We start from the raw sequence: 25,675 nt of genomic DNA, 5'->3' as shown, positions 1-25,675 counted from the left end.
ACTGTTCAACCCCCTAAACAGGGTTATTAAACTGTAGGGAAGGATGACCACTAATTTTAGATTGAAAGTGTAGCTCCTTCGCTAGTAAGTGAGCTGGCTTGCTCTACTTTAGATAAGTTTAAGAAATGCTTATATGACAAGCTACCAGGAAAAGCAAAGCATTTACTCCGCTCGGCAGGAATTAGTGAATTTCATTGTATAAATTGCTTATATAACAATGTCTTAACACAGCTTGTTTTCTGTCCTTGCATCATGAGTTATTTTCACATGAAATCAAATTTGGTCAATTTTTTCATTAATCACTTACTCACTTGACATCAACTCAAAGCCTCTGGCATGTCTCAGCTGGGATAGGGCCATATCTCCAGGTCATTTGCTCTTCTTTTAATCAGAGCATGGTAGTCAGTCATTACCCTACTGCTGAATGCAGGTCATTTCCCTTTCAGTTAAGCAACACAAAGAACTTCTCCAGCTATTAAGTTGGCATTTACTGACAGTTAACAAAAGAGTGAAAGTAACAAATTAGACTTACCACTTAACATGAGAACCTATACCAAGACTTCCAAAAAGCAAGCACCAGAGGGAGTGCCTCAGACAAGTAAGCAGTCTTGTTTGATTCAAGTCAGCTTTCTGCAGCCCTCCTCTGTAAGATCGTTCCTCCTAGAAAAAATGTGGGTGGGCAACCAGCCCACTCCTTTTATGATTCCTCATGCTCTAAAGAGCAGAGTATCAATCATCATACAATTTTACTTTTAAACTAGTAGTAGCAAGATTGAGTTTGGTTTCAATTGTAGTTATCCTTTGATATTGCACTAATTGCTGAAGTCTCCCCCATGCCAGTTAGTCAGAGGGTTAACTTAAATGGTTATTGAGGAAATAACCATGTTGTGAATCACCTCATTGTTTTCACTGGCTAGTGTAGCCTGTACATAATGGTGTCACTTACAGCCTCTGCTTGAAGTTCAGCTCAGCAGACTACTTCCTTCAGTATCATTTGATTTTATGGTATTTGTAAACAAATACAAGGTTTAAAAAGGGGAGTATTAATTGCTTAATATTTTCTGCATAACAAGGTTATCTCAGCTGGAATAGTACTGGTCACTGCATCTCACAAAAGGGACCACAGAATCAGGAGACTCAAAGAAGGGTAGTAAGAATGATGGGGGCACAAACAAGAGAAGATTGAGAAGTGGATAAGGAAAATGTATATTAAAGACAGATGAGAGATTGCAGGAGAGACACTCCTTAAAGCAACAGCAAGGGGTGGGGACTTAAGCAACAAATTCAGGATAGTAGGGAATTGTTTATATAATGCAGAATGTAGAGGCCAAGAACTCATCTGGACTTGGTAAGTGACTGGACATTTATATCCTTATGAGAAGTTAAGCCTCTTGGGCCACGTCCAGACTAGGTATTAAAATCGATTTTAGATACGCAACTTCAGCTACGGGAATAACGTAGCTGAAGTCGAATTTCTAAAATCGAGGTACTCACCCGTCTGGACGGCGTGGCATCGATGTCCGCGGCTCTCCGTGTCGATTCCGGAACTCCGTTCGGATTGATGGAGTTCCAGAATCGATGTAAGCGCACTCGGGGATCGATACATCGCGTCCAGACTAGACGCGATATATCGATCCCCGAGCAATCGATTTTAACCCGCCGATGCCGCGGGTTAGTCTGGACGTGCGCTTGGAAACAATGTGAGAACTGCCTACTAGCTTTAGCAGGTCACCACCTCAGGTAGACACTAGGACTGGAACAAGCTATCCAGCATCTGTTAATTGCAGGGTTTCTTGTATATGTTTGTGGAGGTGGTCTCGTGCTGGCTAATATTCAGGCAGGCTACTAAACTAGATGGATCATGGCCAGTACTGGAATTCATATGCAGTGCAGTTGCTCTAATACCTAGCTCTCATTTAGTGCTTTATGAAGCTCAAGATCACCACTATCAGTGAATAAATGGAGGAACAGAGAAGTGAAAGGCCATCTTCAAGGTTACCAAGGAGGCCCATGGCAGAGAGCCAGGAATAGAACCCAGGTATCCTGTTTCCCAATCCACTAGGCTGGATATTCACTGCAGGGAGGAGAGTTGTATTCAATTTAAGTGAAGGACAGGGAGAAAAGGGTATAATATGTATTTATGCATTATACCTAGCTCATCCAGTTGTTTTTGGCTAGTATTTCTACAGAGAAAAGAAACTGTATGCTTAATGCATGGAGTAGCATCAAATGCAGCAATTACCAAGGTCAGTTTCTAATCTTGTCAGAAGAGTGCCTACCCCAAGTCACCTGTGCTAGAGACCTGAAAGTTATAATGAAGGCAATAGGAGCTCTGTTTCCACCACAACCCAGGAATAAAGCTACTTCAGTTAGGCACTCAAGTAGAGATTTTGGCTAAAGTTTTTCTTTGCTAAGACAAAAGCCTAGCTAGCTTTGGTTAGCTTTCAGGTGTTGCTCAATTGAAAAGCAAGACTCTAGTTTTGCTGCAATCCTTTATCATCAAACTAACATTCTGTCACTGTAGTTTCTGGTAACCCCCTGCTGCTGTAGGCAAGATTGTTTCTACATAAATCAGACCCAAGTCTTAGGTTATGCAAGTTAGTCTACTTCTTTATTATTAAGGGATACAAAAAGATTCAAAGCTGTTCAGTGCTCAATAAAAAAATTCCAAATTCACTTTTAGAGTCATGACAAAGGTGGCAAGTCAATGATTTCATCCAAGGTAGAGAGAAAGTTGGCAGTTGATTGTAGCAATTCTGGAAGAGTGAAAAAGGGAGCAAGTCAATTTCTCATGAAACCTCATGTTCTATTAAGTAGGTTAAATTCCCAGTAACTGTTAAGGGTTGTTACCCATGCATTCCCTTTCCACCCACCACTCCATCAAACACAGTCTTACCACATTCCCATGAAATGGGAGACAGCTTCACAGGTGAAGGGACCATGTTTATACATCTGTCAGGTATATTTTTGTCAAGTATCAACAGAGGAACCCCAGTCAGGGACATGTGGCTTAATCTGTGTTCTTCAGGAACGTCAAAACTCTCAAAGTCTGTTCAGAGAGATGAGTTTATTTCAGGTTTGACAGAGTTGCATGGCTTTCCACCAGACTACTGTTAGTGTGAAGTCTATCCCCTTAGACCTGACCATGTGTTAAAGACTGATAGTTCACAGGCAGCTAGATGCTACAAGTATATGTTTACTCAGTTCAAGATAGCAGGTAGTAAGAACTTGACAGCATATGGAATCATGTAGGCAAAGGCTGTGCACTCCATTTGCCTGCACCTTCATTGGTGTTTATATGACATCCCTGTGGGATGTCTCATTATGCAATTATTTAAGTGCAATTTAGCATAAGGCATGACCTGCTACTTGTGGCACTAAAATCTCTAGCAGGCTGGGCACTAAGTGCTCACCCTCCACGAATAAGTGAAGCATTTATTCAGAGCTGGCATGAAAGCTCAAGGGTGCCTACCATCGCATCTTGTGACAAGACATGGAACCACTTTAGCAAGTTTTTTTTTATAAACATGATCTCAATCTCTTGAGATACCCTTCAAACCACTTCAGAAGTATTGCCAATATCTACCAAGGTTCCTTTATATGTGTTTTAATAAGCCTTACTAGAAGTACCATCAGCCAAGATGGTAATAGTTCTGAGGAAAGAAGAATCAGGAAGGCAAATGCTGCATTTGGAAGACTCAAACATCTCCTTCAAGACAAAAAACTGAATGTATACAAAGCAATTGTTACCACCAAATCACAATATATAGCAGTGAGACATAGCAACTTACCAAAAAAGACACACAAGTTGAATGCATTTCATCACTAAAGTGTCTGAGAAGAATATTGGAAAGTACATAGAGATAGGAAGACTAATGAAGTTGTCAAAAATTACTTGTCAAGGCACCCTCTCACAAATAATCTACAAAATACAATGGATGGGACATGTGCTGAGAATGGAAAAAGAACCACTTACCAAAATACTGCCCTTGAATGGAAGCCAGAAAATGCAAGAAGAAAGATGAAGACTGCAGATAACATGGAAACAAACAAACAAACAGTTCTGAAAGACATCAAGCACCTCAACATGAAATAGGAAGATCTAGAGAGAAGAGCAGTTGACAGGAAGGGATGGCAAATGTGGGTAGCCCAATGTGCAGCAAAGCATGAGATGGACCAAGGTCTAAGATATTAGCCAAGGGCTTTCAAGAGTTACATCCTAAGTTAGCTCTACAACAGTCTAGCTAAAACCCTCCTTTGGAAAGCAAGGTTAGCCTGAAAGTCAAGACTTATCTTTGGGTCTACTTAAGAGGCTAGGACAAAAATATGTCTTATTTTCATCAGTTCTCACCAAGAGGATTGTAGGGAAAGAAGTTTTCAATTTCTGGATAGGCTTCTTCAGTGGCCACACTGCAGCTTTCCACTTGAGTTGTCTTTTCAGTAATCTAAGAGAGAGTTTCTGATTAGTCATCCTCCAGTAGTCTAATTTAAAGTGTTTGTCCTCTATATTGATGAATTGCCTCCCAAGATGTGCATATAAGCAAGATTCCTTAAGCTAGTTTTGCTTTTAATAAAATATTAGTGTTCCAGTTTGATTGCTGGGAGTTCCTATAAGACCACAGGTGACACAAAGGTCTCTGTATCTGCCAGATGACATGTAGTTCACTCAGGGGTGAAAGTAACTTACAGGACTTACCAGTACTGCCTGAGTCCTGAGGGGGCATGGCCTCTCCAAGAAGCGTGGTCTCAAGATTTAAAGGCCCTGGGGAACCTGTTGTGGCTGGGATACCCAGAGCCTTTAAATCAGCCAGGGGCTCCCAGCTGTAGAGGTGGCTGGGAGCTCCCTGGGGCTCAGGGGCAAGTTAAAGGGCCCCAGACACCAGGGGGAACCCTGAGCTTTGTGGGGCTGGGGCAGGGATTTAAAGGCCCAGAGCTCCTGCCACCACAGGGAGCTCTGAGCCCTTTAAATCCCAGCCTCAGCCTGGCCACCAGAGTTGTGGCCAGGATTGAAAGGGCTCTGGGCTGCCCGCAGTCATGAGCAGCCCAGAGCCCTTTCAATCCCTGCCGTGGAAGTCAATGCGGTCCAGCACGGCATACTGGCTCTTGCCAGTACACCATACCGTACCGGCTTACTTTCACCTCTGAGTTCACTAGATACTGGGCAAGACCAGCTCATTTTACACAGGGCAGACAGATTTGGAGGGTTGGGGGGCAGGGTCTAGCTGATCAGGTAGATAAAGTAGTATGTTGGATCCCATTACTGGGAATTTGGGTCAGGGTCACTCCCTTCTCTGTTTTTCCTGCCAGAAAAGAAAGTATTTCCTATAATCCGGGGAAGATTTTTGGATTATTAGCAATAGGCTCTTTAACTTTCATAAACATGGAGTCTTACTGCACTCAGACACCTTTTCCCTGTACAGAAATACCAGTATCCAGCCTCTCTGCTTATTTCCAGGAACTGAGCAGGTAGAAAGCTATAGTGCATGTTCAGTTCCTGCTGAAGCCTTTATGTACGTACTTTCTTGGCAGGCAAAGCCTGTTTTTTCTGTTTTTGAATTTCCTTCTTGTTTGTAGTTCCCAGAGTTCTGTTTACATTTCCCAGAGCCTTTCTGACAGACTGAGACCTGGCTGGAGTTGCATTAACTGTTCTTCCAACAAGTGGAGTCTGGGTCTGTGATCTTTCAGATAAGACTTTTGCTGCAGGGAGAAATTTAGAGTTTTACTTAGATGAGTCAGTACATAGCTTTGCAAGTGCTTGAGACAGGTTACTTTTAGCTATTTCAAGTTTTCTGCCTGGTAAGATGACTACGTGACTTAAGAATCAAAGGTGTTGTCTACATTTAAAACCTCTATTGGCATAGCTACACTGGTCAGAGGTGTAAAAAACCCCACACCCAGACTGCCAACAATGCTGACAAACAACCTGAGTGTTTATACAGCTACGCTGACAGGAGAGAACTTCTGTTCATATAAATAACATTGTTTGGGGAGGTACTGTTCCTATACCACCAGAAAGGCTCCTTCTGTTAGTATAACCTGTGTCTGCACTAGGGCCATGCCAATGTAGTCAATGTCTTAAATGCTTAATTCTCTATAATCACATCCACTCCAGTGGACACAGATGGAGTTAGCTCTGAACTCTGTTACAGGTTCTCAATATACCACGTAAAAGGGACAATGGGAAGGTAAAAGTAGCTCACATGGGGTTCTGAGGATAGGCGTTTACAGCACTGAATCTTTGACACAACTTTCATGCTATTTTTTCAGATCTGAAGAAACAGTGAACCAAGCACGTTCCTGATTTATTACACTAGACATCTTGTTTTGGTTCACAGATTCAAAGTTGAATTTCTATAGCAACATATACTCACAAGATACTGAGGACAACCTTAGCCGATCCTTAGAAGGAGCACCAACATCTCCTTCATTCTCTTTGTCTATGAATATAAGGGTTGTCATCTTCAGTGATGAGATCACTGCAAAAATAAAATAAAAACCCAACCACCACACTTGTTTGTTGAGTTACTGCCAAGTCCTCGGGGAACACATGCATTGAGGACAGTCATGACTTTGGTGCCTCTCCTAATACAAGCATGCATTGGGGATTCTGTCTTCAAGAGGGAGCATTTATGACTATGCTCTCCATTTGTTTCCTAGATGAGAGTCAGTTTGAAAAAGCTGTATTGAGAGATGTGTACACACCCCCACCCCCCTCTGCCTTATTTTGGGCACCATATTCTTGCTGAGCTTTAAGCCTTACATCTTAGTGTAGGAAGTCCCACTGCCCAATCTTGATTACTTTTACAGAAAATGTTGTTAAATTAGAATAAGATGGTCAACATTAACCAAGTTGCTTAATTACATCTTAATACGTTCTGTTTATTCTCTTATTAAGAAGACTACTTGCAAGTGCAAATTAATGTTGCCACTATAATGCCAAAAATGACAAACTGTCAAGTTTGGAAACCCAATCACATGATTTCCCAGCCTGCTTTAGTAGTCTGCAGTCAGCTCCTGACTAAGTTAAAGGGTTAGAAAGAGGCAGTTTTCAATAGAGACTTCAAAGTAGGCATCAACTTGAAAATTTCCCACACAAGCATCATTTGTGCTTATAGTTCACACTTAATCATACTATAATTTAAGGAGCTAAGACAAGTCTGTTTCCTCAGCCTTGGGTTAATCAGTAGCTCATGGAAGTCTGATGAAGGGGAAACATTTCTGGAAGATTGTTAAACTCAGATTAGCGTTACTGCACCAGAACAGCTCATGCAATGAGGTGGCAGTAACTAGACCACCACCACAAGTGTTAGCACTTTGCATCTTAAGTGGAAATAGGGACAGAGGAAGAAGCCGAAAACAGCAAGCCAAGGTAGTACTTGCATCATTTACCTCAAGAGATGAGAGGGTGAAGATTGTGCCCTCAGGGATGTGACAAAGAAAACATTACCCAGAATGATGTTATTTGCAAGGGATTACAGTGAAGTAGATTATAGTTTGAAAATATCAGACACTTTGATCAGTCCCGCTTTCCGCCTCCCCATTCACACCCACACTATCAAAGGAGCCTGCATTTACCTGGCCAGAGTCCTCAGGAAGCGCTAGGGGGAGCCAGAATAATGCAATTCTTAGAGGAGACAGCAACGTATCAACCTGCTGAGAGCAAAAGAGCATAGGCAGTAGGTCATATGGGCCCCCCACGCGCCACCAATATTCAGGAACATGGGCTCAGCTCCACCAATGTTTGGACTTATGTTTTCAGAGCCATCCCAGCCACAGGACAGACTGAGGCAACTGCCCTGGGTCCCACACTTTGGGGACCCCCACACTTCAGGGGGACATGGGTCCAAGAGGACACAAGACATTAGTAGGGGACCTGGCCCCAGCCCCCCTCCACCACCTCCCACTTCCCCCAAGCCCCCACCCTGTCTCATTCCAGCCCTTCCTTCAAGAGGCACCACAAGCCATCAGGCTAGAGCTGCAGCCAGGTTATGCACTGCTGCCAGCAGCACCCCTCTCAGCCCCCCACATCTCCTTGAAGTACAGGATCCCCCAAAGCACAGGGCTGACAGCAAGTTCCCTAGTCCATCCTATGGACTAAACAGCTCTGCTTGGATCCATTCTGGGCACCACCACAAAAAAAAAAAAAAAGCCACCACACAAACCACCACCACAAACCTGGCACCCATACACCAGAGCTTAGCCACAGCTTCATCCCAGAAGCTGGGGAAGCCTCCATTCCATACCCAGGAAAAGCCAGAAATAGTGGAGATTAACAAGGCAGGAAGAGAAAGCCAACCCAAGTCCTGCTCTCCCCCCGCAGGGGGGCAGCTCAGCAGCTCACTGGAGCAGGCAGCCGCCCGTAGAGAGAAGGAAAAGCACTGATACGTCCACAACCCAGCGCCCCTGCAGCAAACCAGCCTAGAATAGCCTCTACACAGACCCAACGCCCCCCCTCCCAGTGCACTCACCAACTGTATGATGCAGATACCACCTGAACCTCAAACCATAACACCCCCCCCACTCGCGGGGCCTTTTTTAAACATCAGCCTTTTCTCCCATTGGCTGCTTGACACGGAACTAACGTTCCGGCTGCTGATTGGCTGAGCCAATGGCTGACGAGCTGTTTCTGAGCTGCTCTCCACCAATAGGGAAAGGAGGAGTCGTTTTCAATGGGGGGGCGGGGGTTGTCTGGCCTAGGCTTCTGCGGGTCAACCTTGCACGCAATTCCCAGCCTGTGCTGATGGCCACGCTTAAAGTCAGTTTGCCTGAGAGCTTTAAATCCCTTCTCCCCTGAATGCTGTTTATGGTTTTGCATTTCACTGAGGCTGGGCAGTGAAAATGGTTCCGCTTTCTGGTTCTCATGAGCTATTTAGCTAATAATCTAGATCGCTACTAACTGTGGGACTATTTTATACGTAGTGCTTGTTTGTTACGCACAATCTGCTTGCTGCAGCTGTCCTGGCCACAGACACCCCCCGCCCCCAGACGTTTACAATCCAAGGCCTGGAGGCCCAATCCTGCCAAGCGCTGAGCAGTTCCTGGGAGGCACTGGATGTGCTCCTCTCCGGGAAGCATAGCGAGTTCAGCCTCTCCCAGAAGATGCTCAGCCCCGGGCCCTCAGTAACATCTATTTATAACACTCTCGTCCAAATACCAGCCCAGGCACAGACCCACAGCACTACAGCCCCTTACTTCATAAACACGGCAGGGGGTGTCTAAATCCAAGCCGGACCCGTTTGGGTTGGGATTTACACAAAGAGCACGTGGACGCATTTAATTCGGTGCCATTCCAAAGTATTTTATTGCCAGGCGAAGCCGCGTTAAGTGCCGCCGGAGAGGGGACGGCCGGGGGCCTGGCGGGGAAGGCTAACGCGCAGCTAGCGCCGGCTGCCGCGGGCAGGGCTCCGCAGCGTCCCGCGACGTTGTGGCCGCTCTCAGGGCGTGTGACTGTCCGAGCCCCAAGCCCCCCGCACACGCAGCACAGACACAGGCGAGTGTGCGGCGCGGGGCCGGCGGCCCTCCGCCGTGTGGGGCGAAGGGGAAGCCCCTCAGGGCACGGCTGCGCTCGGAGCCGCCCGGGCACGTCACGTCTCGTGGGGGAAAGGGGAGGAGCCACCCCGTGTTGACAGGAGCAGCGGCCCACGCCAACAGGCGCCTTTAAGAGGCGGAGCCAGAGCCGGCGGCGCGGTGCATTATGGGATAGCGGAGGGGAGGGGAAATGACTTGAGGCCTAGTTGGTAAACAGGGAGTTGGGGCCTGTCTTGCTTCGTCTCGGCTCTTCAGGTAAGTCCGGCTGTGTCCCGCCTGCCGGCCTGGCCGGCTCTTGTTCTCGAGCCTCAGGCGCTGCGGTCGCGTGGGGGGATAGAGTAGGGGCAGCGGAGCCAGGCCGAGGCACCGGGCCGGCAGCTGCCCTGTCGGGCTAGGCACAGCGTAACCCCCCTCGACTAGGGACCCTCCCGCCTGCAGAGGGGATCCATGGATGCGCGTCCCGCTGCCTCGGTGCTAGGAGCCCCTAGGCCGCTAAACCGCTGCCCTCCCGGGTCCCCAGTAACAGCGCAGGCCGGGCCGTGTGGACAAGAACCGGCGTCGGGTCACTGCCCTCAGCGGTTGGTCCCGGTGCGCTAAGGGCGAGTAGCAGACACGGGGGAGCGGCTGAGGCAGGTGTCAAGGGCTGCAGCTTGGGCTCTCTGAAAGGTTCGTGAGCCTGGTTAGTCCAGGAGCCAGTGACTAGCTGGTAACGAAACCAGGTGACTATCTCGTGATTTTTCGTAGAAGGCTTGTATGATCTGAGACAGGATTCCTGAGTTTTATAGCCAGCTTTGTCCCGACTTATCCTCTTGCTTAAAGTATCTGACCTTGCTGTGCGTTGCTGTTTTTCTGTCTGTGAGATTGGGATAATACTTATCACCTTTACCTGACTTTTGTGCAACTTTACCTTTTTTATGCATGTTCATAAAAGGCCCTGAAGTCTTTGCAAAAGTACTGTATAAGGGCACAGTATCTGCTCGCATCCCAGAACAGAAGTTGGTCCAGTAAAAGATATTCCCTCACCCAACTTGTCTCTAAAGTATATTTTGTTCTTTACAAGAACTGTATTTTGTTACTACAGATCTATGATCTACTTGGCCACATTGACATGTTATTGATAGTCCTGAAACTACTTGCGGTGATTTTTAAAAACATATTTTATACAGTTTCCTACTTCATTTGCAAGAGATAAGAAAGTATAGTGTATTGACTGTGCATTTTTCAGTACTAGTTTCTATACTTATTTAACTGTTTAACATGGTTATAAATCATAAATGCCAGTGATTTTTGTCAAGCATATTGGCTTAACTAGAAAACTGGAAGGAACTAAATGATGTGAAAAAATATGAAAGGTTGTTGATATCAGATAAAAATAACTAATATATTAAAGATTGATTTTTCCTTTAATTCTTAATCATTCTATATAGTGTTAAATCTATTGCTCTTTTCAATATACCCATATGTGTTTATGTCAAAAGGAAAAAGACAATGGCATCTGGGACTGTTGAAATAATTAGCTCTACCCCTGCGGGAGGGTCGAATGATGTAAGCTTGGAGGAACCAAAGAAGATGACAAGAGAAGACTGGAGGAAAAAGAAGGAACTAGAGGAACAGAGAAAGCTGGGTAATGCGCCAGCTGAAGTGGATGAGGAAGGAAAGTAAGTTTCGTCTAAGACCATGCTTGATTTTCTGTTACAATAAAATACACTTGCCCTTCTCGTTACTAAAGAAAATGCCGAGGAAAATGGCTAAATTCCAGTAGCGCTGGGGAGACTATTTGTGAAAGCTGAACTTTATGAATTAGCTGTTAAGGCCTAAATCATCCCTACTTTCCTGCAAGTGTAGAGTTTCCTTTAACAAACAAACACCTAGTACTAATTTAGTGTACAGTGGGTGGAGATGCCAACTATAGATGGGAGCTCTTGTGGCTGCGTACAATGAGATTATGGTGTTAGACAGAGGGTGGGACTGGAGAGTCTGTTATGCAGATTTCCATTTCTTTTTTTCTACTTCCAGTCTGTACCAAAGGCTATGTCACTACTTTTTGCCTAGAGTAGTAGTCATGGTGTAATAGTCAGTTTTGCACCTCAGAAAAGTGTATATCCCTGGTATACTGTTGCATCAAGCCAAGTTACTTCATTAGGAGGCAGGATGTGAGCCTGTGTGAATTGACTGCAACAAAATAAAGGAAAATCATTGTTTGCTTATTTTGACAATTATAGTTAGTTTAAATTCTTTAAGATCATGTTTACTGCGGCTCATCTGTCACAAAAAGACTAATGCTGAATGTAATATAAGACATCTTTAAAAGAAATTGTACTGTTTTTCACTTACGCCACGTTGTTTACATCATTTGCATGTGTCTAAATATTTTTTATATCTTTTTACAGAGATATCAACCCTCATATTCCTCAGTACATCTCTTCAGTGCCATGGTACATAGATCCTTCAAAAAGACCTACATTAAAGCACCAGAGACCTCAGCCAGAAAAGCAGAAAGAGTTTACCTCATCTGTGGAATGGTACAAACGAGGGGTTCAAGAGGTAAAATATCTTATGGTGTAGCAAAGATGAGACTTATGGAACATATTTTTGGAAAGGGAAGAATTGTGACAAATATATGAGAATCTTCTTTGAATGAAATTGATTTATCCTTGTGATGATTTTATTATGAAAAAGTGTTTCACTATAACTAATCTAAGTTTTGGTAACTCTAGTGTTCAGTTTTGTCCCCACTTATCCCACATAGAAATATTTGTTCCTTCTTTTTCACTTGCTGGTAGAGCTGCACCCCTACACACAAAGACTGAAGAGCACTAACAGTATATCTAGTTTGTTTTTTTTCTGTTGTGATCTTATCTGACTACTGAAAAAAATTTGGAGCGGAATATTAGTTTCTCTCTTCATAGAGGAAAAATTGGGGATGTGCACTGTATTTTAGTGTAAGAATTGCCAAGAACGGCTCCCAACAAGTTTGATCTTCGTTCTCCTTTGATATCCAGTGGTTTCCTTAACTGTATTAAAGAAATGTAAAATTTCCTGTAATCTCTCACTAACCCTAAAATGGTGTTGGATTGTAATCCAGAGATTTAATTTTGTAGTTTATTTAGACACAGGGCTCCACTAATAGGCTTCAGATCTTTTCTAAAGGGACTGTTTCTGTGAGAATAGTTCAGTCTTTATTACTGTTTTGATTCTCTGCATCTGTACAAAGATCCAACAAGGGCAGAATTGCTTTCACTTTTCTTGGTGGTGTAGAAACTGCTACCAATAACTAAAATGAGACCATTGTTTTAAAATAGGTCATTAAATAGCAATCAAATTAAATTACTTTAATTTACATGCAAAACTGAATGTATTTAAGTGAATAATCGAGTCTAGAGGAAAAAATCTTAGAGCTCAATCCAGCACTATTGAAATCAGTGGGAGTTTATAGATTTCTATTATCAATTCTTTTGAAATATCTGTTCCTTCTGGTTCTGTTCTGATTGGGCAGAGCGGGGGAGTGAAAAGGGAAACCTTTGCCATAGGCTTTCCAGAGCATTTGGGAAACAACTGAAACTGTGTGTTTTGGCTTTGTGGAGCTGATTTTGGGTACACAGATTCACCCTCACTTAATCAGGCTAATGAAAAATGCAAATCAGCCAAAGCTGGTTATTTGGAATGTGTGTGTTAGTCATGCTATTTATATCATAGTGTTTGTTCCCTTATGTTTAGAATGCTGTTACAACTAGGTACCGCAAAGGAGCCTGTGAGAACTGTGGTGCAATGACACATACAAAGAAAGACTGCTTGGAGGTAAACCTGACTATTTTTGGTGTCTGACTGTTTCTTGGAAAATATTACTGTGAATTTGCATTGATGGAAAATATGTAGTTTGGCGCATCTAAACTGGCTCTTCAAAGTGATTTTAATCAAACTCTCAAAAACAGTTTGAGGTGTTTGAAGGCTGTTGAATGAAACCAGTTTTATGTAAAGCACAGCCCAGGATACCTTTTTCAGCTCCAAATCTGTTAAAATGGGATTTCTTGAAAATACTCTGATGTTGTCTGATGATGGGACACAAAGTTCAATCTGTTCAGTTTAAAAAGTAACTTCATGTACTGCATTTGCCTCTGAGTCTTCATGTCAACTTTTTTTTTTGGTGGTTTTTACAATCACACTTTATTTAAAAAAACAAAACTTTTTTTTCAGTCTCCTTTGAGTGTATGATCCACAAAAACAGGGGAAACCGACACACAGGTTTTGCTCACATGTATGACTTTGCAGAAATCCTCTCATCTTTGTTCTAGCACTGGACTGGTAGAGCTCCACCAGCTCTAGTGTAGACCCACATTGTTTTACATTACCTATATTCTCCAGATCTCCTCTGACTAGCATTAGTAGTCAAAAACACCAGTGTTAATCTATACTAGCATTCTTGCCATTTCTAGAAGTGATCCAATAGTGGGAGAATTCCAAAAAACTACCTCTGTTGATGCAGCCTTACTGCCTAAACTGGGAAATGCACAGTGAAGGAACTGAAAACTAATTTTCTCGTTAGAGTTCTTTTAGGTGTTATTGGCAGCAGTAGATAAAATTAAAGCAGCTACACTTTTGTCAGTTGTTTTAAGTCAATACCTTTTTAAGCCAACTTCAGTATATAAAATCTAGAAGTAATAATGAACATACATTTAGAACTGCAGGTTGCAAATAGTGTATTGTCAAGGTATCTAAGAGGAATTAAGTTTTTTAAAGAGATGTATATAGGTGAGTGATGTGGCTGTCCTTTAGACTAAAATAATGCAAAGGTAATGGTGGCTTCCCTCTTTCAGAGACCTCGGAAAGTTGGAGCAAAATTCACAGGCCTTAATATTGCACCAGATGAACATGTGCAGCCTACACTAATGTTTGATTATGATGGGAAGCGAGATCGTTGGAATGGTTATAACCCAGAAGAGCACATGAAGATTGTAGAAGAATATTCCAAAGTTGACTTGGTATGTAGGTATTTAGTTGAATAGACTTACTAAACATTCTTCAGCATGTGCTGCATTCATAGTCCAAAAGATATGTGGATTCTCTCTTTGGTTGCTTAGATTTCTTTTCTTGTTGAACTAAAAACTCAAAAATAAAAATGGAATTGCAGGGGGATTCAACCTGTAAATGAACTGCAGATCAGAGTTGTATACACACTGTTGCAAGCATTTCTTACATCGACTTAATTTTTCTGTATGTATAATCACCCACAGTAAATACTTGATATGGGTTAGGTAATATTGATAATAATTTACCACAGAATTAAAATATTTGAGCTTAGCTGGACTCTTAACGTTTTCAGTAGCAGATAAGAATGCCAATGCTGAAAGCAGACACTCTTAATTTTAACTCAGTGAAACTGACATGCCTTACTGTGTCAGCCCAATGAGCCAGAGTATTTTAGAGAGTATGCTTCTGTAAACTTGCTTATATTAAGTAAACTGGTTGTGACACTAAGATGGCCTTTAGATACTCTTCCCTCCCTCGAGTGATGTAGCCAGTAGCTAGAGATTTGGAAGAGCAGTATAAAGACTTTGGGGCACTGGATTCTTTGGGTAAGTCTACACTGCAATAAAACACCTGAGGCTGGCCCGAGTCAGTTGACTTAGGCTTGCAGGGCTATAAACTTGCAGTGGAGATGTTTGGACTCCGGCTGGAGCTTGAGCTCTGAGACCTTTTTCCCTTGCAGGTCTCAGAGCCCCGGCTCCAGCCCAAACTGAAACATCTACATTGCAATTTTTAGCCCCACAAGCCAACCTCTTCCGGCCTGAGTCAGCTTGTGTTTCGTTGCAGTGTAGACATACGTTGAGGGGCTCTCAAACCTGGAGACTGTTCACTACCAGTTGGTTGGTAGCAACAAATTCAGGTCCTAACTAGTGCATTTAAAGTTCTAAATGCACCCAGAAATGCTTATGATGAGTGTTTTTGATCATTCACTTTTATTTAACAAAATAAAATAAAATAAAAACACTGTTTCCATATTTAGGCTAAACGTACTCTGAAAGCCCAGAAGTTGCAGGAAGAGTTGGCTTCAGGAAAACTGATGGAGCAGGTGGTAAGTAAGCTAAAACCTGGCACATTTTTCTTAAAACTGAAACCAAAAAAATGCCTTTTTTTTTTCCTGTTCTGAATAGAACAGATCGTCTCTGCCTTCAGATGCTGGTAGCCCAAACAACTAGTAGAGGGCATTACAACATATATGTGCTTCATTTGCTGTCTTGTATCTTCAGATCTGCACACAGATCTGAAGCTTCTGTTTTGTATCTGCTTGCTTTTCAGCATATGCCGTTGATAGGAGTAGCACCTAGCACTGGGGCAAAGGATAGAGCAATGATTTTTTTTTTTTTGTCTGTAGGGCATTTTTGTGAAGTCTGTTTATCCTGTATTGTCCAATACACTAATAATTTTTATAAAGTAAGTACACTAACAAGAAAAATATACTTTACTCTTAAAATACTCTGAATTAAGTGAAAAAGGGTTAATAGTAAGGCTCCCGTGTCCTGACAATTGATAGCCTTGCCAAGACATGCAAAACAGAGCTTAGAGAATCTTGCTGTCTATTAGTAACTTTTATTCAGGGAAATACTTAGACCTAAGAGGTTTTATATTATTTTACTAGCTTTCTAATTATGAAATCTTCCCATTGGTTGACTTGTCAATGGTTAGTATAAACATGTATGAACTCTGCTCACTATCTGAAATCCGTACTTTACATCTTGTTCAGTTTTTTGTGCCAGTATTTGTAGGTTCTTGGTTAAGCTTTATTTTGAGGTTGGAGAATATCAACACACATTCCTCTTAGCTTGCAGATCTCTTTGCCATGGCTTTAGTTTTCATTTTCCTTCTCGTTAGTGGCTCTTTGATTATAATTAGGGCCTTAGTAATTAAATTAACTGAATATTCTTGTAAGAGGATTTAATGGTAACTTTGCTTGTCTTAAAAAAAATTAAACATAGAGATGGCTATAAGTGAGGGCAGCTCTCGGAATATAGTATACTGTGTTTACTCTGTTACTGATCAACAACAAACCAAAGAATTTATGCTATTTGTCCTCCATTTTCTAGGGCAGGGGTCGGCAACCTTCCAGAAGTGGTGTGCCAAGTCTTCATTTATTCATTCTAATTTAAGGCTTCGCATGCCAGTAATACATTTTAACATTTTTAGAAGGTCTCTTTCTGTAAGTCTATTACATATAACTAAACTATTGCTGTATGTAAAGTAAATAAGGCTTTTAAAATGTTTAAGCTTCATTTAAAATTAAATTAAAATGCAAAACCCCCCTTGACTGGTGGCCAGGACCCCAGCAGTGTGAGGCCACTAAAAATCACCCATGCCATAGGTTGCCTATCCCTGTTCTAGGGAATGTAACCACAATTTTTGTGCTAGATGGCGTAGTAAACTTGGTCTCTAATCCTGACACAGGATTACTCTTCTTCCTAAGGACTAAACAGAACAATCAGAGCTAATTAAAGATAGCTCCCATCTCTTTCCTTCTCCTTTCCCCAGCAGGAACCCCCATCTCCCTTTCAGAGCCAAAAGGAAGGCCTTGTTACTCCTCAAAACAAGCCATTTTCTGAGGGTGAAAAACTTCATGCTCTTTGTTTCCCTTCTCTGAGTGTTCAGACACACTCTCCATAGTTTGATCCCAATGCCAGATCTCCTCCAGCCTCCCCCTGTGACTCCTGGTACAAGGGAAGTGGCAGAAGTGGAGCATGTTAAGAATGCAGGAAAAGATTTCTGGGAGAGGGAATGTGGAGTAGAACTAGATGGGTTTCTCCTAGGACTCTTGGTCCTTCCACCAGTGTCCATGGATCTTCCCTCCTCCTCCACTCCAGAGGTCACCTCAACCTGGAAATTAATTGGTCCTGCTTAAAACTCTTTAGCTGGCTTCCTCTGGGTTAAGCTATGGGTTCTGGTCGCTGTTAAATCATCAATTCCAAACTATGATTTTTTTGTTTGTTTGTTTGTTTGTTTTTTAAATAACATAACATATTAAGGTCTCATGAGAACTTAATTTGGAACTATCAGAGTTGATAGTAGAACTGACTTTATGCAACACTCTCACAGTTCAGGGACTCATCACTCTTGGAGAGAGAGATATATAGATATAGGGGTTTGATGTGAAAATAATTTAAAATATTTTTCAAAAAGGTTTCTGTGCTATAAGAGGCTTGTAAACTCTAAAGCAAAAATTGTATATCGCAGTGATCTTTTCTGCAGTTTGTTCCATGGTTATCACGTGTCTTCCACTGGCTTTGGGGTAAGACCTGCTTTGATTGTTTGTCCAACAGTTTCCTCTACTTCACTCTCCCAAATCTCTTCCCACCCTAAAGTTTTGTATTTTCTGCTCATGTGCTTTTTTTTTTCCCCTGCAGAACTCCCCAAGACACCACTGGGAAGAAGAGGAATCAAATTCACAGACAGTAAGACACTTATCAAATGCATCACTCAAAGGAAGGAAAACCAGATGCTGGAAGGGGTTGGAATAGGACCTGCTATGGTGGCTTCATGCCATCTATGGATTCCTTGAGCAATGGGAGCTCAGCAGGGGCCTAGAGTTACTGGCTTTGCAGCTGCTTTGTGCTCCCAGAGTGGTGCAAAGCAGCTGGAGTTGGGTTCCAAGATCTGGCTCTTTGTCTTTGAATTTTATTGTGGTATTAACTCCTAGAAACAAGTTGCCAGGCAGGAGAATAACTGACCTGTAAAGAAAATACAGGCCATATCAAGAATAGTAGCCATATTTTTTATTGCAGTTTTATTTTAAGTGTATTTTAACTCTTGGGTCTCATAAGTAGAAATGGAAATCCTGTAGCAGATTTATTTCTAAATTTTTCAGTGTAACTGTAGAATAGATTCTAACACTTAACCCAGAATTTACACTGGAAATGCCTGATTAGAGAAACAGGGGGATGGGATGAGGGGGTTCTTGAGTTTTTTTTTTTAACTAATCGATTTAAACTAATAGTAAGGTTGTATTTATTCCTAGATTGAACACCCATCATTTTACTTAGTAGTTTTCTGACTCTGTTTTCAGGAAAGAGATCATAACAGTGAAGATGAAGATGAAGATAAATATGCAGATGATATTGACATGCCTGGACAGAACTTTGACTCCAAAAGACGTATTACAGTCCGAAACTTGCGTATTCGGGAAGACATTGCTAAAGTAAGCCACAGCAAATGAACTGGGTTATATAGTTATGACTTTTTTCTCTCTTTTTTTTTAATCTATTTATATAACTTATTGTTTCTAAGGTTGCATTCTCTTAACTAGTAGTTACTACTAGTGGACTCAGCATGGGGCTTGGAGCCTATAGACTTTGTTTCTGGTCCCAGCTCTGCCATTGATCTTTCTGTGTCACCTTGGGTAACTCATGACCTCCCTTTACCCATTTGCCCTTCTGTCAACATATAAAAATTCTGACTTTTAGATACTGCTTTTCACCTACAGAGTATCAGGTGCTTTACAAAGGTAGGCAACCTATCATAGTTATCCCAACTAAAATGAAGCTGCTCTAGTAGCCGTTGAAGCATGTCATCTAACACTTTAAAAGTATCTATGAAGGGATGACAGTAATATTTTCAGTTCTGTTAGAATCCCAAATTTCTAAGTAAACATTTTGTATATCTCCTTTATTTTAGTACTTGAGGAATCTAGATCCAAATTCTGCCTATTATGATCCCAAAACGAGAGCAATGAGGGAGAACCCATATGCCAATGCAGGCAAGAATCCAGACGAGTAAGTTTGAAACGGGGGTTTTGGCTACACATCTTTAACAAAATGCGTTAAAGTTAAAATTGTCTTAATATTAAGCTTGTTTCTCTTTGCCGTCCTGTGAATCTTGCTACCAATGAGTGAATAGTCAGTTATGGAGGAGGGAATCTTTTAATACTTTCTTGGTTATGTTCTTCTGATTATTTTGTTTTTTTCTTTTAACTTACGAGTTGACACACACAATGCTGATGAGGATCATTTTGTTGAGTATTGATATTTAAAGTGATCTTGTCAATTTAATTACCATGGGATTGATACTAATTATTTGAATACAAATTGTAAAGTGGGCAGAACAGCAAATTGCAGGTTACAGCAGAGCCCCTCTATAGTAGACCACATGGTATCTCTAGACCACAGCGATGTATACGTAAATATATTTCAATAGTTGGATGTTTGCAGCTATTCTCCTCTTGATCTGCAATTATCACAGCAAAAATACTCCCAAATTCAAATATCCCACTGTCCAGAAATTGAACTTCATGCTTCCCTGTCACAGACTCGTTAGAATCCATAGATTGGGCCAGTAAGCATTCAGAATGTTGCAGAGCTAACGTGTAAACTCCTAAGGGAGAAAGCAGAGGAGTAGTGATGTGAATGACATTTATGTGTGTTCTTCTGTGGCCCAGGTGGGGAATAGAAACAGTGTTGCAGGAGGGTCTTACCATTTGGGGAGCGTTGGTGACATGTCCTTTTCAAGCAAGAGAGATTCAAAGTTACGACAGTAACAGAATGCCAGAAATGGATGAAAGAACTTAACAGGGAGTAAAGGTGTTGCACATTACTTAAATAATTAGGGTGGATTTTTTTGTTGTTGTTTTTTTTTTTTGTAGAGTCGGTTATGCAGGTGACAATTTTGTTCGTTACACTGGAGATACCATTTCAATGGCACAAACTCAGTGTAAGTATTTCATTAAGTCAGAAAAATCATACCTTAAAAATTGAGGTGCCATATTTCTGTGCCAAGGAAGAAATGTATCTTGTTACAGATAAACTTGACTTCATGATGACTCTTAGCATCTTTAATCTATTCTTTGTCTATTTGAAAAGCATGTATAGGATTCAGAATGATCATTTAATTAAGTGATGGCTCTTTGTTTTATATATAGTGTTTGCTTGGGAGGCTTATGACAAAGGCTCTGAAGTTCATCTTCAAGCAGACCCTACAAAACTGGAGCTCCTGTACAAATCCTTCAAGGTGAAAAAAGAAGATTTTAAGGAACAGCAGAAAGAAAGCATCCTAGAAAAGGTAACACAGACAAATGCCCAACGAACAAGAATGCTGTAAAGAGAGGGTCCAGCTTGGGTTTTTGATTTTTTCATTAAAAAAAAAAATCCATAATAATGCTGGTCAAACCACTTGTTAACCTGATCAAACTCTAAAATTATGTAGCCTTTATACCTGTTGTGTCTGGTAAGTTTTTCAGTATAGACACATCAGTATAGTTGAAGGTCAGTTAGCGTTTCTTTCTCTATGGTCACGGGGTTCAGCTGTCAGAATTTACCTCTGGTGAAAACTTGGCAATGTAAGATGTGGGGGTCCAGATTTATGTTTTAAAATACATACAAGTGGTGGAAAATAGTCTTTGTATTGTTAAAATTGATCTCTTAGGAAGAAGGTAACTTGAGATAGTTTAGACTAAGTATTTGCAAATATTTCACAACTCATACAAAATAAATGCTTTTCAAAATCTCATTTTTCAGACTTTGGTATTTTTCTGTTTTGCTGTATTATCAATTTTACTTAAACAACGTGGTAAAAATCATGAAGATGCTAACATTTGTTAAGCACAAGTTGACAACAAACAACATATTGTCTTATTGTTCTATACTTGGATTGTTTTTCTAACTTTGTTTTGCTTTGAAAGCTTCTAATAGTTTAAACAAGATTTTCTATACTTAAACTGGGATATATCACTGGAGCTGGTAATATTTCTCCAAACAAAAAAAAAAATCTGAAGTGTTACCACTGTAGCAGAAAATAAGATCTTTTAGCTAGCAAGTCAGAAGCACAAAAAATTGATCATTTTCCATTTTAATGTTCTAAGTGCTTGCATGGCACCCAAAGCACAGGGAAGGTATTGAGGTGATATGTTTGAAATGCAGATACAGTTTCAAGTCTAAATGACTTTTTTTGCTATAGATCTTCAAAAATGTTGCTTGTATTGTTGTAGTATGGAGGACAAGAACATCTAGACGCTCCACCAGCTGAACTGCTGTTAGCCCAGACAGAAGACTATGTGGAATATTCTAGACACGGAACAGTCATCAAAGGACAAGAGAAAGCTATTGTCCGTTCTAAGTATGAAGAGGATGTAACTATCAACAACCACACAGTAAGCACCTAGACTAAGAAACAATAGCAAGAGCTAACTTTCCTGGTAAAGCAGAGGAAATATGACCCAGTGCCATGGGAACTGATGCACTGTCTACTGAAGTAGTGAATTTATCTTTTTAGATTAGTTGCTTGCTTAAGTCTCTCCCTCCAAGCAGGAGAATTTAATTACCTTTAACAGGAGCTGTGTGTGAATCAAGTGGAGAGTGTGTAGGGAACTTTCAAAGGCACAAATGGCAGTCATGCTTCCAACTCCCCTTGAGTTGTTCTGGGAGTTAGGCACCTAGCTGTCCTTTGCCTTTGAAAATCTCCCCTACTTGCTAATTTTTGTAAATCTTCTAAGTTCATCAGTTTTCCCTCCTAAGATTTTTTGAATGAACTACTAATTTTCCGAAAAGAGTTAAACAAAAATCTTGCATGATTTGCAATGTTCCTGTTACGTGATTGCTTCAGTACTATCTCTGTCTTGCAGTGTATATGGGGTTCATATTGGAAGGAAGGCAGATGGGGATATAAATGCTGCCACTCGTTTGTCAAGTATTCCTATTGTACAGGAGAAGCTGGGAAAGAAATCGCTGTAAGTAACATTTCATTTTTAGACATTAGAATAATGGGATGCTGCTATAAAAATGTCTAAAATAATTCAACTTGTCTTTTAATTTTGGTACACGCATAGTGAGTTTTCATGCCCTTTCTTTTATCTTCATTATGCAGAATACTGCATCAGACTTACCAGAGGAAAAACCTACAGAGGAAGAGTATATGGCAAAATCCAAAACGTTGATGGAGGTAGGTTACCTCCCCTCCCATGTGTCTTCCTTTTATAAAAGGAAAACTACTTGAAAAGATTGAGAAGGAAGATTTTTACATTCTGTTTATCGGGAGTTTTAAAAGGTGGAATAGTGTAGTGACTGTACTATGAAGTTGCATGGGCCATCTCTTCTGAGCTTGACTAGGAGATTTATCAAGTATTGGATCATTAATGTCTCATCTCTCAATGTTCCCAACTAAACTCCTGAGATATAGAGTTAGTGGATCCTAGAGATAAGTTCCTTGGACATGCATGTGCATAATCCTTGGCATTTCGGTCTCAAACTCCTGCTTTTCTACCTCCCAGATACATCAAGAAAAACAGAAGGATGAGAAAAAAAAGAAAAAGAAGAAGCAAAAGAAGAGTCCAAATTCAGATAGTGAGGGTGAAGAGAAAAAGAAACACGAAAAACTGAAAAAGGTGCACTGTGTTTTTCAGACAGTGTTCTTGTTCTTATTAAGAAATATTTGATCAGTAGTATGAGAGTCCCAAAATCATGGTTCTTGTGGCATTGTATATAAGGTTTCTCTGCTGGTGACGCTGAGTTGAAGTGACTTTTAGACAGAGTTGTTTAGCTGCTTTGAAGTAAATGGTTAGAACAGTGGGTGGTGATAGCAGAAAAGTGGAATACGAACTGAATTGTGTGAAGCAAGGTGGGAAACAAACCAACAAAATCCCTCTCTCCTTAAAGTGCCTTTTATCCCAAGGAGAAAATTAAGCTCTATCCTGAAATTGATGGTGTGCATGAGTAGATTACGGTAAGTGTACAAAGTCCCAATGAAGTCATTGAATGGGGCTCCACAGAAATACAGCGGTCTGCCTGTGTACAATCAGTTACAGCATGGGAGTCTTACACTGATATACTATACTTCAACCATCTTTTGGATAAACCACAGCTTCTGCTGAATAGCAAGCAGTAGCACTACAGTAGGGAAGGAATATTTAATGTCTTTAAAAAACAAAAGGGGAAAAAAGCTATTCTTGATCAGTCTGGATGAAATTCTCAAGCTCTTAAGTCACTAAAACGCTTTAGAGAATTTCACCCTATACATAAACTTAGCTGAAAATTCAGGAATCCTTAAAATTACTACATTCTACATTTACACAAATTTTTAAAATGGCTACATTAAATAATAATGTGAACAGAGAAAACTGACAGCAAAATTTAAAACGTTAAGCATGACAAATGCTAATTTGGCACTGTAGTTGGGGGTTAAACACTTAAGGCTTGTAGGTGTAAAATGAGAATTAGCAATAGCTGCTTTTGTGTGGATTATAGAATTGCAGTATTCTGTCTCCTGCTCATGTTTTACTTAACAATCATGACAGATTCTAGTACTTTATCTCGTTTCTGCTTTTCTTCAGGCATTAAATGCAGAAGAGGCTCGTCTCCTCCAGGTTAAAGAAATCATGCAGTTAGATGAGAGGAAGAGGCCATATAACAGCATGTATGAAACACGGGAGCCTACAGAAGAGGAAATGGAGGCTTATAGAATGAAACGCCAAAGACCTGATGATCCCATGGCCCCCTTCCTTGGACAGTAATTATGTGAAAGACATTCCAGCACATAGTTATTGGCTATTGTATATGATACTTGGTAAACCAGTAACTGGAACTTCTCTGCCGCGTTTCTGTAAAAAAAACCTGCACAAGTCTGCTTTGCAGAAATGGCCTGGTTTTTGCCAGGGAAAAGAAGTCTATGAATGAAGCTAATGGCTGGTGCTGTAAGCATACTAGTGCTTTCTTTTTTAAAAAAAGTATACTTGGTACAGACTTGTACTACTGAAAGGGTAAGTTGACACCTTCTAAAATTCATCATAATGGGAGAGGGGAACCTATCAATTCAGGAAAACAAACTGCATCTAAACCAGTTGGCCAGCAAGTGTCACTGTTATGAAAAAATTGATGAATGTAACAGTCTATGGGCAGGTCTTTGCTACTTGCTGGATCGGAGGGTAGTGATCGATTAATGTGATAAAATCGGTCCCCGATTGCACTCCCCCGTCGACTCCGGAACTCCAGCTTGCGAGAGGCAGAAGCGGAGTCGGGGGAGCAGCAATGGTCGACTCGCTGCCATCCTCACGGCCAGGTAAGTCGGCCTAAGATACGCTGACTTCAGCTATGCTATTAGCGTAGCTAAAGTTGCGTATCTTAGATCGACCCCCCCCGCTAGTGTAGACCTGGACAGAGTCTACACTAGGGACCTCACAGCAGAACAGCTATACCGCTGCATCTGTGCCATTGTAAGATCTCCTCTGTAGCCACTCTATGCCAGCTCTACAGCTGGCATAACTAAACCATCCCCAACAAGCAGCGGTAGCTATGTCGACAAGAGGCGCTTTTGTTGGTGAAACTTTTTGTTTGTTTGCGGGATATTTTTTTCACACTCTTGACCAACAAAAGCTTTGTTGACAAAAATGCTTATGTAGACAAAGCCTTAAGTGATAGACTGTAACATCTCAAGACTTTTTTTTATGTATGGCTCAGTGGGGGGAAAAGTAATTCTTTATCATTTATTAATTATTTTAGGAATGCAAAAATGTGTAAAAACTGATGATTGGCTGTACAGACTTGGTTTAACGTAATATAAATGTTAATGCTGTCTGTTAATTGGGAATATTTGACTCTTGTCCTGAAGAGATTATAAGAAGCTGAAATTCTACACAGAGCTTTGAAATTCTTACTGTGTTTTAGCTAACAGTGTAGCCTTATATGCGTATACCCCATATGCAACGCTCAGATCCCATGAAATAAATTGCATTTATCATGAAACTTTGACTGCTTCACCTGCTCTGTCCCTACTCATGCGTATCCAACAAAATTCAGTCTCACATTCCAAACATTTGAGCAGTTCAACCAGCCAACATTATTATGTATTTTAAAAATAAAAAATGACCACATTTCTTTAACCCTTTGCCCCTACCAAAACCCCATCTTGCAATCTTCAATATTATTAATTAATGCTTAATGACTTCTTTGTTTCGGTCTTCACTGAGAAGTCTGAAGGAATGTCTAATATAGTGAATGCTTACGGGAAGAGGGTAGGTTTAAAAGATAAAATAAAAAAAGAGCAAGTAAAAAATCACTTAGAAAAGTTAGATGCCTGCAAGTCACCAGGGCCTGATGAAATGCATCCTAGAATACTCAAGGAATTAATAGAAGAGGTATCTGAGCCTCTAGCTATTATCTTTGGGAAATCATGGGAGACG

General features: G+C 41.1%; 2 protein-coding genes across 5 annotated transcripts; one reads left to right on the top strand and one right to left on the bottom strand.

Annotated features, from left to right (window-relative positions):
- Positions 1–2,589: 2,589 nt before the first annotated feature.
- Positions 2,590–9,583, bottom strand: PTTG1 (PTTG1 regulator of sister chromatid separation, securin). 3 transcript variants are annotated; one of them, XM_050962860.1, is made up of 7 exons: positions 9,193–9,583; positions 7,576–7,653; positions 6,372–6,476; positions 5,519–5,697; positions 4,352–4,445; positions 2,897–3,049; positions 2,590–2,756 (listed from the first exon to the last, which is right to left on the bottom strand). In XM_050962860.1, exons 3-7 carry the CDS (start codon positions 6,457–6,459, stop codon positions 2,686–2,688), a joined length of 585 nt encoding a protein of 194 aa, XP_050818817.1. In that variant the 5' UTR covers positions 6,460–6,476; positions 7,576–7,653; positions 9,193–9,583; the 3' UTR covers positions 2,590–2,685. The 3 variants fall into 3 exon arrangements, with proteins under 3 accessions (XP_050818817.1, XP_050818818.1, XP_050818819.1); XM_050962861.1 differs by having other exon boundaries at positions 7,576–7,650; XM_050962862.1 differs by lacking the exon at positions 9,193–9,583 and adding an exon at positions 8,244–8,312.
- Positions 9,584–9,683: 100 nt separating this feature from the next.
- Positions 9,684–24,170, top strand: SLU7 (SLU7 homolog, splicing factor). Of its 2 annotated transcripts, none has more exons than XM_050962684.1 (16): positions 9,684–9,783; positions 11,007–11,186; positions 11,919–12,072; positions 13,246–13,326; positions 14,343–14,507; positions 15,533–15,601; positions 17,922–17,969; positions 18,581–18,712; positions 19,189–19,286; positions 20,153–20,220; positions 20,429–20,568; positions 21,494–21,655; positions 22,127–22,231; positions 22,369–22,443; positions 22,772–22,885; positions 23,831–24,170. In XM_050962684.1, exons 2-16 carry the CDS (start codon positions 11,017–11,019, stop codon positions 24,008–24,010), a joined length of 1,761 nt encoding a protein of 586 aa, XP_050818641.1. In that variant the 5' UTR covers positions 9,684–9,783; positions 11,007–11,016; the 3' UTR covers positions 24,011–24,170. The 2 variants fall into 2 exon arrangements, with proteins under 2 accessions (XP_050818641.1, XP_050818642.1); XM_050962685.1 differs by lacking the exon at positions 9,684–9,783 and adding an exon at positions 10,053–10,247.
- Positions 24,171–25,675: the final 1,505 nt, after the last annotated feature.

Source organism: Gopherus flavomarginatus, chromosome 7, assembly GCF_025201925.1.
Source record: "Gopherus flavomarginatus isolate rGopFla2 chromosome 7, rGopFla2.mat.asm, whole genome shotgun sequence".
Taxonomy (NCBI): Eukaryota; Metazoa; Chordata; order Testudines; family Testudinidae; genus Gopherus; species Gopherus flavomarginatus.
Note: the sequence above shows the minus strand (reverse complement) of the source record. Positions and strands in the feature narration are given on the sequence as shown.